Genomic DNA, 13,865 nt, shown 5'->3' with positions numbered 1-13,865 from the left:
GAGTTGGCAATCGCGAATCAACGAGTAGAAGAACCCAAAATAATAAGAGTAACAAAGAATAATAAGTGACGTTAGCAAACGACAGTCATTCGGGAATCTGATTAATCGCAGAACTACCAATAAAAAATTAATACAATCAAGAATTACAAATTCTATAGATTTCTCATGATAGTGAAACGAAACAGGCAAAGTTACAGACAACAGGGCAATTAGACAATGATGAAAACCCTCATTTACAAATACCATAGGAACCATAACCTAGCACGAAAATCATAAACGTCAAGAACCATGGAAAACTAACGAGAAATCCTATAAATTCCTCAGAAAAGGCGACGGTGTGCCCAGAATCCCCACCCCTGTCGCCTGACTCTCGTTGTAAACAAAATCGAGGGTTGAGGGTGAGGAAGAGGGCGAGTGGAGGGGGCAGGTACAACGGAGGTGGTGCGAGAGTGCTAGGTGTCGGTGGTACTCGTCAGTAGCACAGCGGTCACAGATCCTTTCGGAACAGAAAAGCTGCCCGACCTGAGCCGACCAACACTAATCCTCGGCTTCTCTTCGTCATCCTGACGATGGACTGGCAATTGACCATCGACATCTTCGTCGATCAAAATCGATAAACAAAAAGAGACATCGTCGTTCAAGATCTTCCTCTCTATCGGCCGATAAGGAACAGGGAAAATTGCAGAATCGCAAAGTAATACCATAAAAGTGTATACGAGAGTCTTCTGATAAAGTGTTCGATCGTTAGCCTTCTCTGTTTCGAGTGTTGAATACAAAGATAAACAAGTTGAAAGAATAAAGAAGGTTTGAAAGGGTGGTCGTTGAGCAACGATCAATGGTCGATTGGCTGCGGCGGATCGAGAGCAGCCGCGATGCCAACGTTACACCGGTCGTTGACACAGATAGTCGCTTGAAATTCGGTTCAGTGTCCAGCTACTGCAGTTGATCCAGGGATTCGGTAGCACGGGTAGAGGGAGGATGAAGGCTGAAAGCAACAACGGATACCTGAAGGCGAGCGTGATCGTCGAACAGAATGAGATAACCGGAGGTTCCGGCCAGGAGACGTCTACCACCAATCACCTTCAGGTAAGAGATTTTCGTTACTCAGGGGTTGCAAGTAGTAATTTGGTAAAAATGATTTATTATTCGTCCTTTCGACAGCTTATTCGTTGGGTCAATATTTTGTGGCTTTAGAATGCTAATTCGTGGGATTAATGTTTTGTAGGTTTGTCTTGTTCATTTGTTCCATCGGTGTTGTTAATTTTTTGAGAATGCAAGTATTTGGGTTTGTTAATTGTCTCGAGAGAGGATATTTTGATACAAGTGTGGCGCCAATGCAGCCATAAATTAACGAATACACAGAGTACCCTAACCTTCCCTGATTCCGCACGTGTATCATTCAGGTATACCATCCTCAGTGAAACCATAAATTAGCAAATAAGTAGGTATCCTAACCTTCCCTAATGCCAGATATGTATCACTCAGCTGTACCACCCTCGCTTTTATTCCTCTATAAAAATCCATTCTACCAGTAATCTTTATCTATTTATTCTTTTATATTTGTCAATGGCAGTGCCAATGTATTTGTTGCATTAAAATATATGGTCTAGTACGATCTTTATAAGAATTCTTATTATTTATTAGAATCATGAATGGAATAATAATTGGTAACGGACTGGGTGGTGGTGAGGATGTTTTGTAAAGCGAAATTGACGAGGTTCTTTGGGACGACGATTCCTTTATGAGAGAGTTCGAGACGTGAGAAAGAGAATCTTAAGGCGCGATTTTCAATAGCAGCTTATTATAAGGGTTCTTTAATGTTCGATAGAATCTCATTGCGTGAATTAAACGAAAAATTGATCTTTACAGAATATAAATAAGTATTCTTTCCAAAAAGATTTCGAATGCTTTGAAACTCCTAAAAAGACAGATCTAAATATTTTTAAAAAATTAGAAAGCTTCCATGTTGATAAAAAAAAAAAAAAAAAAACACTCGGACAACCCTAAAATATTTCTCAAATTTCCAAATTCTTAAAAAGTTGCCAAGTTTCCAAATTGTGACAAGAAGAAATCCAAGTATTTCTAAAAGATTCCCCGAGCTTCCAAAATCTCACAAAAAAATATCTTTACCAAAAGATTCCCTCGAACAGCCTTATATCCCTCTTTAGGATAGTTTCATTTTTACACCATTCCTATGCCATAATCACAGTCTCATCAATCTTCGTGTCACACCTACGCGAAAGAAGGAAGAGCAAAATTTCCTACGACTCATAAATCATAAATAGAGGCGTGTAACGTGTTTTCCATCACAGGTGACTTATGGTCCCCGTGGAAACACTACGACGACGGTTCTGCAGCATTCAGGAAACAATCGGAAGCCTCTCGGAATAACGCGCGCGACGTCGATCAGACGAAGAGGGCCAGCCAACAGGCAGCAATTGCTCGGTGTGCTCGCCGTCACTCTTCTTGCCACTTGTCTTTTCATTCTACTGCTATTGGCGTTGAACACGAGCCGCGAATGCGTGCAGGAGCCCCGTAAGTTGAATTAGCCCTAAATGACACGATTAGTTCCGATGGTAGTGATTAATTAAGCGGCTGACAACGGCCAGCTCCACTGTCATACGCTGTACTCCGCGTGGATTTAGGCGTGAAGCGCGTTGACGTGGGATCTAGGTGTCGAAGAATAGCAATACGAGTCTATTGAGTTGATCCGAAGATTGCACGTAGAATTAGAGTGAGTTAGCGTTTGATCGAGCGCGACGGAGAACGAGTTAGGGTAGATAGTGGCATAGAGTGCGCTAGTGTAGTGGCTAGATGTTGCGATATATTGGTTTTAAGCTGTTCTTGGTAGATTGATCCGGAATTAAAATTAGTTACATTGGTGTTAAAATGGTTGGGTTAGCGTTACAGAGGACTGAAGCGAAATTGATGAGAGTTTACGCAGGGTATTTTTTAGTTTAGCGTAGCAGAGATATTATATTTGGTATATCTTATTTTAGTATAAAAATTGAACATGGAGTTACGTATGAAAATAGCTTAATGTGTATATTTAAAAATGGTTCGAAATAGGTTAGATGTTAATATATAGACATAGGTTTAAATGGCGGGATATAGATATGACGTGGTATATCGAAGTGTAATATATTCTATAAAAAAAAGTATAAATCTGTTTTTGAGAACAACGTAAAACAGAAATACAATGCGCCGAAGCACAAAGAACAAAGTCTTAGGAGCTTTCATTGGAAAGTTTGTACTGTTTTTGCAGAAATCTCTTTGCAATCTTGACTCCCACAAGAATTTCTTTCAGCAGAGTTTAATTACAAATTGATGAGAGACTTTTAAAAGAAGATCGCGGAAAAGAGCGCGTCCTCGCGTGAAATTACTCGAGGAAACTATTTTTCTCCTTTATTATACAAAGAAAGTAAATCTTACATCCTAATAACAAAAGTTTCTTTTTCAACAGCAGAGCCACACCAGGCGTTTCATTACTAGAATTCTCTAATTGATTGCAATTAATTATAATTCTCTCCGCTTTAATAAATAAATAACGATAAAAACTCTTGACCAAATTTTTATTATAGTAATTCGTACAAATATTAGGTTGGAAACTAAGTATCCCTTAGTTGCCAACCCAATAGACTGTAAACTGTCGTGGCAGTAAAGCATTAATGAAATTCCCCAGCATAATGCCAACAATAATATAACCAATAGAGACAGTAATATGAAAGAAAAACCGGCATTAAAATGTATGGTGTCATTAGAAAAATTCAATTTTCATTTGCTTTGCATAACCTCCACGACAATTGTTTAGTACCTTCCAAGGATAATTCCATATAGTGATTTATCGATAAATACTATTGTAGAGATATGTCGAGGAATTTCTTGATAAATGTTGCTTTGATATTTGCAATTTATAACCACGATTACACACGGAGAGGAAAGAAAATTACGTAAAAAGGAGAAACAGCAAATGGCTTTCAATGTTCAACAGCTCGTGTCAGAAGGGAACATCAATCAACCGAATCGAATCGAGTCGAGGTTATCAGGTTCTACTCGAAAAGGCCTGTGTTACCTCATAACCACTGATAGAATTAATCACTATAATGACATCTATGAACGTTGGATTAAAAAACGGTTCGAAAAAATATTTTTTTTTTTATATACATAATAATACTTTGCTCTAATAGATGATTTATTACAGACCATTGCAAATATCAAGGATTACTTAATCATTTCCCGCGTTTGTGATAAAATGAAATATTATAGTGATTTTTTAGTAGCATCGACAAATTTTATGCAAGTTTATGGAAGCAGAAAATTGTTTTTTCTTGTGGCTGCAATGCTGCTTTGTGGGAAAATTGCTTCCTCTCCTCTCGACACTGTGCGCACGATTCTCACTGAATTATTTACATTTTGATAACAGTAAACAATCTTTTATCGTATGTCCTTTAGAACGAGATTAAATTTTGGACGCTTGCGACGATAGTGGTTAGTTGGACGTATATTCTCTTTGTTACAGGTCCAAACATTTGCATGACAGAGGAATGCGTGAGAACAGGTAATGTCAAAATTTGAATAAAACTATTTTCCAAAAATTCTTCTCTACGTTGCAAACACGCCAGAAAATCCCATGAACGCCAAGTCGCGGAAAAATTCTCCGGATAATTAAAAAACAAAAGAAGAGATAATTGGAAAAAGCCAGAAATTAAAAACCAGATTAAGCCAGTATCCAAGTATTGGTTATTCATAGAGTTTCCAGATTTTTTCCAAACATTTGCATAACAGAGGAACGCGTGAGGACAGGTAATGTGAAAATTTGAATAAAACTATTTTCCAAAAATTCTTCTCTATGTTGCAAACACGCCAGAAAATCCCATGAACGCCAAGCCGCGGAAAAATTCTCCGGATAATTAAAGAACAAAAGAAGAGATAATTGGAAAAAAACCCAGATATTAAAGACCAGATTAAGCCAGATATTAAGCCGGTACCCAAATATTAGTTATTCATAGAGCCCGCAGATTTTTTCCAAACATTCGTATCTAACGCAATTAACGTAGAATCGGGATGACGACCAACTGGATATCGAACCAATTTCTACGAAAAAAAGGGCGAAGGGGGATCGGGTATTCGATCATAGACAGGGCGAAATATCACCAGCCAATATCCGAGCGGAGGTAAATGAAATCAGATCAGTGAGAACTGATTGGTGGTCGGTAGGAATTGTGTTTGTCCCGCGACAAACGCGTGCTCCTCTCGCACACGACTACAAATCGGATTAAGCATTCCCAATGGAATTGCCTGCTGACCGAGAGGTTGGCCTGCGATTGCATTTTCATTTGTCGGGAAATCCGCTATCCGACCCGCTGAAGATACGGCATCGTGCGGTTTAATTGCAGTGGAAACGCGGCCAATCCCAGAACAAGCGGCCACATTCCTGATTACTTATTTATTCGCAGCAACACAGCAAGGCAGAGCGAATTTTCGTTTATTTATCAGCCGAATGAATCACCCTGATCACGCCAGAAATCACTCGATTTATTTGATCCGTTTGTTCGTATAAAATTAATCAGCGAATTATATGCACCATGAATTCAGTTGCGTACCGTGGTGATTGTTTTCTTTTTCTTTTTATTTTTTTTTTTTTTTGTATAAGACGTAGGCTTTCGAAAAAAATAGAGGAACGGTTGTAGTATTTTTCTTACGAGTAATACGATGATTTGAATAGATTCTTTTTTCCAATTTATCACGGCTTTCTTATTTAGCGAAGATTATGACAAATCTGAGAAATCGATTCGCCTTCTCATTTATTAGAAATTAATTGAAGAATTACGGGGATTATTAATTATCCCGTATAATAAAATGGGGAGCCGTTTTAATTAACAAAGTTTCCTCTCGCAAACAATTCGGAATTAGATTAAAAAAATAGAAGACAAGCGATCTCTCACGATGATTAAAATTTCGGGAAGCAGAAAATAGCTTTCGTACGAGATATAATCCAATTCTTTTTTAATATTTCACAATTACCGCGTCTCTGCGCCGCGGGTTGGTAACGAAGTGGTTCGTAGTGGTTGGTCCCTGTGAACAGAGAGCAAAAAAAGAAAAAAAAAAGAAGAAAAAGGGAGAAAAAAGTTGCTCGACCTGAATTTAAAATTGCTTAAAAAACAGCAGCCTCTTCGCCAACCACGAGTGTTTAAAGAGTCTGAGCTTGCGTGTTTGTTGAACGTAATTAGAAAAACATTTCCCGACTGTAGGTTTTTATTCGCGTGCACGTTAATTATCACTGGGCTGAGGTTGCTTGTGCAAATGCAAATCTCTTGCGAGTAAATTTGCAATGAAGCGCAACCTTGCATTAAAGCACTTCGAAAAATCCGATTATTTTGAAATATTTCCAGTGCATTACAATCCTCGGTTTACTTACTAACATCGAAAACAACGTTATAATTTTTACAGCAGCCAAAAAAATGCCGTTTATTTTTTATAATAATTACTTTAATAGTATAAGGTTAATTAATCCTTGGTACAGGATATCGAATTGCCCTAGAGCGGTGTTATTACTCGTTAGAGATAGTTTATCGGAAGTGCAATCAATCCTCAGATCACGGTTGGCCTCGTTAAATCTTCCTCGCTCGATTGGTCGTATATTCATCGACCGTAAAATTACCCGTTTCGATTAAACGATTCGTATTACACCTTTAAACGTCGACCAACGATATTACGAACTGTTAACATCTAGGAGCAAGTACTTTCGTCTCTAGAACGTGTATGTATAGTTTATTTATCTTACAAACTTAACAAAATGTGGCACCTATGAGTATTTATAAAAAATGGCGCGACATACGCGTTACAAATATATCGCAGTTATATGAAACGACGTATACGTACATATACGTCACCGGTTATTAACGAAGAAAAATTTTCCGGAAAAAAAATCTTCCATTAAAATAATTTACTGTTACAGTAATGTATTATAAAAAAACCATATGTGTACCTACAGTGAACGGTTTCTAATTTTCGCGAACGCGTCAAATACCGTGAAAAAGATCGTACGTATAGCAGATATAGGTTAGAAAGTCGCGGCACCAACCTGTTGACAGAAAATGAGATTGCGCAGAACGATTTTATAGCAAAATGATCGCTCACCTACACGTTTAATCTCGAGTTCTCTCGCGTTTACTTTTATATTCTTCGTTTTTTCCCTTTTTCGTTTTTAACGCTTTCAGCTTGTTACCTTTGACGCGTCTCTCTCGTTGCCATCGCTGGAATTCAATTTCCTGCACGTGACAGAACAATTTGACGTTCTTGCGCAAAGATACTGTAGCCGATATCAGCTTCGGAATTTAATATCAGCGTGTTCGTCAATATGACCGTGCGTGAACGCGTGACTACGAAAATTTCGATGAATTTCCTCTCTTCAAAACAAAATTCCATGTCCCTTAGATAGAAATTCTCTCCGCGAAAAATTCTACACGCGGAGTATAAAAATTCTTCCATCAACTAGTAGTCGGAGATAATCGCACATATAATATTATAGTCATCTGTAGCCACGTTATAACCACCCTAATTGCATTATATACAGTCATTTTATACACACGTGTGTTAACTAGCAATTTATTGAACGCAAGCAATTACGTTATAGTCTGTTATAGTCTATTATAGTCACGTTATAACCTCCCTAATTGCATTATATGAAGTCATTTTATACACACGTGTGTTAACTAGCAATTTGTTGAACGCAAGCAATTACGTTATAGTCTATTATAGTCACGTTATAACCTCCCTAATTGCATTATATGAAGTCATTTTATACACACGTGTGTTAACTAGCAATTTGTTGAACGCAAGCAATTACGTTATAGTCCATTATAGTCACGTTATAACCACCCTAATTGCATTATATGCAGTCATTTTATACACACGTGTGTTAACTAGCAATTTGTTGAACGCAATCAATTACGTTATAGTCTATTATAGTCACGTTATAACCACCCTAATTGCATTATATACAGTCATTTTATACACACGTGTGTTAACTAGCAATTTGTTGAAGGCAAGCAATTACGTTATAGTCTATTATAGTCACGTTGCGATAACACTCGATCGCTTCAGACTCACTCGTAAATACCTAATTTCACGGGTAGATTGTAGATAGTCGCATTGAATAATTGTAATCACCTTGTAATTGCTTATAGTCGCGCTAAAATTACTCTTAGACGATTTCTACGAATTTATGATGATTTTTTAGCTGTTTGTAGTCACTTTGAACGCATACGATCACGGCATAATCACTTATAATCACTGTTCGTCAGAAACAGGGGAAGGTTAGGATGTCAAAATAGCGTAGAGTAAGCAAAAGTTGCATTTCTAACTTTTCACTGATGCGATCATCGTACGATTTCAGCTGCCAGTTTATTATCAGCGATGGATCGCACAGCAGCACCATGTGTCAATTTCTTCCAGTACGCGTGTGGCACGTGGAATCGTCGTCACGTGATTCCAGAAGATCGAAGCTCGATCAGCACGTTCGAGGTGCTGGCCAATCAGCTTCAAGTGATTCTGAAACGCATCCTGGAGGAATCACCGAACGCCGAGGATAACAATGCTACTCTGAAGGCGAAGATGTTCTACAAGTCATGCATGGACATCCGTGGGTACAACGAAAATGCTTTTCGATCGCGTGTTTCTAACGAGTTCCGTGAATTCTATTTGAAAACGATCCTTAAATCGTCTGCTTCCTTAAACGATTCCTTTCCTACTATTTCCTCCAATAAAGTTCCCTTTCTTCCTGCAAGGATTCTATCCTTTTCGTTCTCGTTGAAAACATCTTTCCCTTCTAATCTCATTGAACAATTTTCTTCCTTCTCCTCTTCGCTAGATACACTCCTCTCTTTCTATCCTTATTAAACAAATTTGTTTTCTTCTTATTTCTCTCCAAGAGAATTTCTTCTCCCCTTTCTCGTAATGTTGAATTCGGTTTCGAAGTAAGAAAAGAAATCCGTTGCCACGCTAGGAAGGTGTTTCTAGTCTTCTATTTTCGCAGCTCGTATAAGAAAAATCGGTGACGCGCCATTGAAGAGGACGCTGAAATTCCTTGGCGGCTGGCCAGCGGTGGTTGGACCATCCTGGAAGCCACCACCATACCCCGTCGAAGTTTTATTAGGTCGATTACGAGGGGAATACAACGAGGGAGTATTGCTAGAACAGTGGGTCGGTCCGGATGACAAAAACTCCTCTGCCAATATCCTCCAGGTGCGCCGGCAAAGTAAGGTCCCTTGGTCGACGACTGCACAGTATAACAATTGGATTTACGTTGTACATTCTAGAGCACTGTATAATAAAATTCGTGCAGTAGAACTCCATTTAGGATACGACTTTAGTTTTCAATCATAATGGATTTTTGTCGATCAAAATTGTTATTTGTGAATGTGTGCATTTTTTTTTTTTACAATTAACTATATATAAATGGAGTTTTGCAGTAACTTAAATAACGTATAAAATTGTTTATTAAGAAGATACGAACTACTTCGTGTCGTGCTTTAAATTTAAACAGAAGTTACTTTTGCTCGTGCAATATTGCGCAAGCGAAGAATGATCGAACGACTATAAATTGTTCCTCAGCTGGATCAGATGCAAGTGGCGTTGCCAAGTAGGGACTACTACTTGAAGAAGAGCAGCGAGGCTCAACTTAAGGCGTATCATCGCTATATGACGAACGTTGCCGTGTTGCTTGGTGCTAATCCACAAACCGCTGCCGAAGAATTCAATCGCGTGATCAATTTGGAGAAACAGTTGGCAAATGTACGCCTGTCTTACATTTATGACACAACGGATAATTTGTTAATATCGGATCGCTCCATATGTGGATGCACCTCTTTACGAAAAAGCTTCGTATAATTCGTAACGATCATTTGATACAGACAGAATAGAAATAATAAAATAGCAAGCTGTACAAAATTTTACAAAATAGTACAAAATACTCGTTTCTTTCTTTTTTTTTTTCATTTCTCTGTAGCTAAAAATATGCGTTTATCGACTGATTTGATGTATTAAATTGGTGGGATTCTTCTGCTATTGGATCTCCTTTTATTCGATATTTATTTATCATTCTATTTGAAGAATTTCATATTTTGTGAGAAATTCGATATGCGTTATAGGAACGTCGTATTGCTTTGTTTGACGGTTCGACTTATTTTTAATGAAAATTTCAGGCGTCGATACCGGAGGCTGATAGGCACGATACATCTGCCATTTACCGGAAGTTGACGCTGCGCGAGCTGCAGCGTGAAATTCCGCAGCTGAAGTGGCGCGAATATCTTCAAGAATTTATCAACTCGCCCATAACAGAAGAGGAGCCGATCGTGGCATACGCCATGCCATATTTTATGCAAATGGGCCGTATCGTGCAAAGAACGGACCGCAGGTATTTCGTTAACGTTCAAAGTTTCCAATACATTCGCTTCTCTAATTTTTATACAATTTCTGTTTCTAAGTAAATTCTGCCTTTTCTTCAATTTTTTCTAACTTTTTTTTTTTTTTTTTAATTTTTCAAATACACATTTAGTCACCGAAAATGAAAATTAATTAATCGCGATATTGATGAAACGTTACATCTTATTTTTAACTATTTTTTACAGAACGCTACATAATTACATATTATGGAGATTGGTGATGTCGATAATGCCTCACATGATCGACGAGTACCAGCAGAAAAGGGTGGAATTCCGGAAGATTCTGTTAGGCATACTGAGCGAGAGGGACAGATGGTCCCAATGTGTCGAATGGACGAACAAAAAGCTTGGCATGGCTGTGGGTGCACTTTTTATTCGTGACAATTTCAATCACGAGAGCAAGGTAATCTTTCCATATAGAAATTCATGATAATTCATTTAAACGGTATAACATTAATTTCAAAAATGTTTAAATACATGTATGTATATATGTATATAGAAATTCATAAAATACGAGAGATCATTGTGTGTGAGCTGCTAATATAATATTTGAGTAATTTTTACAATTAATATAGATGGTATTAATTTGATATTATTCGGTAATTTGTCAATTGAAATAATGTTATTTTTAGTCGATTTTAAAGTTGATTTGGTTTTCAGGAGACAGCACTCGAAATGATTCGTACGATACGAGAAGCGTTCAATGAACTCTTGGCTGAGAATCATTGGATGGATAATGAAACTAGAGCCGTAGCTAAAAGCAAAGCTGATTCCATGAACGAAAGGATTGGATATCCTGAGTTCCTGAAGGATCCTGTGGAACTTTCGAAGGAATACGTGATGGTACTTAATCTCTTCGTAAATATGCATAGAAGAAGAAATGAAATTTCCAACGAAACTGATGATATTTCATTTTATACGTACGATCTGTTTCTTATCTTTCACATTACAGTTGAACATTACCGAGAATCATTTCCTTGAGAATGTACTGGCTGTGCTGAAATATGACGCTTATCATAATCTAGAGAAACTACGGAAGCCAGTTGATAAAGACAAATGGTCTACAGAGCCAGCCGTCGTGAATGCCTTCTATAATCCCAATAAAAACGACATTGGTAATCATTCGGAATTTATTTCTAGAACGTAGTATTCTTTAGACAATAAGATTTAAGTCTGACAAATAAATTTTGACTGTTCTAATTAAACTAGCAACGATGTTTCTCGTTCCAGTCTTTCCAGCTGGTATTCTTCAGCCACTATTCTACTCTCAGCACTTTCCAAAATCATTGAACTATGGTGGAATAGGAGTGGTAATAGGCCATGAAATTACTCATGGTTTCGATGACAAAGGACGTCAGTTTGACAAAGATGGAAACATGATGCAGTGGTGGAACAACGCCACTGTGAAAGCTTTCAGAGAAAGAGCCCAGTGCATCGTGGATCAGTATTCTAGATACAAGTTGCAGGAAGTTGATCTGTATATCAATGGGAGGATGACTCAGGGAGAGAATATCGCTGATAATGGAGGACTCAAACAGTCATTCAGGGTAACTTACTTTATTGCATATATTTGTTGCAGTTTCTATCATACATTCCTTTTACTCTGTTTCATATTTCTTCTTTTTTTTTCTCATATTGTTCATCTTTGAAATAGGAAATAAAATGTCCATTATTCTTGAGAATAAAGTAAAGATAAAGTAAAGTAAGTAAAGTAATAACAACAAGATCATATATTCTTTTTACTCTGTTTCATATTTCTTCTTTTTTTTCTCATATTGCTCATCTTTGAAATAGGAAATAAAATGTCCATTATTCTTGAGAATAAAGTAAAGATAAAGTAAAGTAAGTAAAGTAATAACAACAAGAACAGTAGAAAAAACAAAGAAATAGAAATATTGAACTTTCCAATCATTCTACTATTTCTACTGCAAACTGAATAATATTTATTTTTGCAATATGAAATATAGAGTCGCATGTTCGTCTTTGTTAAAACCAGTATTCTCTTAATGAAATTAGAATGTTCTTCATAGAATCAGTATTTTCTTAATACAGTTTAAAATCGTTTAATGAATCCTATATATTTTTATTGCGTTTCAGGCGTATAAGAAGTGGGTGTCGATACACGGTGAAGAACCGATGCTTCCTGGTGTGAATCTCACTCACGATCAGCTGTTCTTCTTGAACTATGCACAGATATGGTGTGGATCCATGAGACCAGAGGATGCATTGACGAAGATACGAAGCAGCGTTCATTCACCGGGTCCTATAAGAGTTTTGGGACCTTTGTCCAATAGCGAAGACTTTGCCAGGGCCTATAATTGTCCTCCAGGCTCACCGATGAATCCGACTAAAAAATGCAACGTCTGGTGAGTTCTTTCCTATCATAGAATCCTTCTGTTTTTGAAATTGAAATATCAAGAAACGCTGTACGTTATTAAAATCTATTTTAAAGCGCGAGACAATTTGCAATGAAAATATCGTACACTAAAAGAATTTATTTTAATGAACAAGTTTATCATAGAATTACTTCTTTAATTCGACATATTACTGAATTAAGATATTTTGTGTTACTAACATTTATCTTTAATACGTTTACTACGTCTATTTACATTTATATTATTTTGTACAACAATTACAGGTAATGTCAGAGTTTTCGAAAGAAGAAAAATGGTGAAAGGGAATCTATAATTGGGAATTGCGGTGCCTAGTGCTTTGAAGAGACTATAATCATCGTATTGTTTGGTAACCACGATGGGACCACAAAAGACTATAGAGTTTTATTTCGTCGTGGTTCACTGTGTGTGAGTCTTCTAGCACAGCAAGAGGGTTATACTTGACAGTACAGTGTGTGCATGCGTGTGTATGAAAGAACGTGCCAGTTAAACAGAAGTCATCGAGGGTGAAAAGAATCTGACCACCGTGTGTCAGGCTAAAATTTTCATGAGTAAAAGCTGTGTATATAGAAGATACGTTTTAATCGTGTATGTAATCCTTTATGTGTGATTCATCTCGTCGTGGACGAGTCTAATAAACTTTTCGATCAAATTAAAGAGCAAAGCAAGGCGAAATAGATATCATACGTTTAATTCCCTTCTCTTTACCTTCAGTCGAAATTGTTGAAATTTTAGAGACATCCTTACTTGCACTCTGCCATGAAGTTCATGGTTGGTAGAACCAAAGGTAACTAAAATATATCATGGTACCTTCTATTATACTTCCTTCTTCCCTGCAATCTTGCTGGAATTTTGTTTCATCAGCGGGAACACAGGTAGGTAATAAATCCAATGATTTTCTCTTCCTATCTTTTAGAATATTTCATTCATGCTGCATTACTCACATATTGTATATCCTATACCCAGCATCTAATACCAATTTCCCATATCTTCCATCCTATAGCACATTTTCCACGTGTTCTTTCCC

At 37.3% G+C, this 13,865-nt stretch overlaps 1 protein-coding gene across 1 annotated transcript; it reads left to right on the top strand.

Moving 5' to 3' along the window:
- The first annotated feature begins 693 nt into the window (after positions 1-693).
- LOC117214291 (neprilysin-1-like) lies at positions 694-13,517 on the top strand. Its single transcript, XM_033460274.1, has 13 exons — positions 694-1,086; positions 2,313-2,535; positions 4,520-4,558; positions 8,399-8,644; positions 9,038-9,246; positions 9,616-9,795; positions 10,206-10,417; positions 10,632-10,848; positions 11,106-11,288; positions 11,398-11,560; positions 11,676-11,992; positions 12,543-12,811; positions 13,084-13,517. The coding sequence occupies exons 1-13, from the start codon at positions 979-981 to the stop codon at positions 13,085-13,087; spliced, it is 2,370 nt and encodes a 789-aa protein (XP_033316165.1). The 5' UTR covers positions 694-978; the 3' UTR covers positions 13,088-13,517.
- The last annotated feature ends 348 nt before the right edge of the window (positions 13,518-13,865 follow it).

The sequence above is a fragment of the Bombus bifarius genome, unplaced genomic scaffold, assembly GCF_011952205.1.
Source record: "Bombus bifarius isolate JDL3187 unplaced genomic scaffold, Bbif_JDL3187 scf7180000009200, whole genome shotgun sequence".
NCBI lineage: Eukaryota > Metazoa > Arthropoda > Insecta > Hymenoptera > Apidae > Bombus > Bombus bifarius.
Note: the sequence above shows the minus strand (reverse complement) of the source record. Positions and strands in the feature narration are given on the sequence as shown.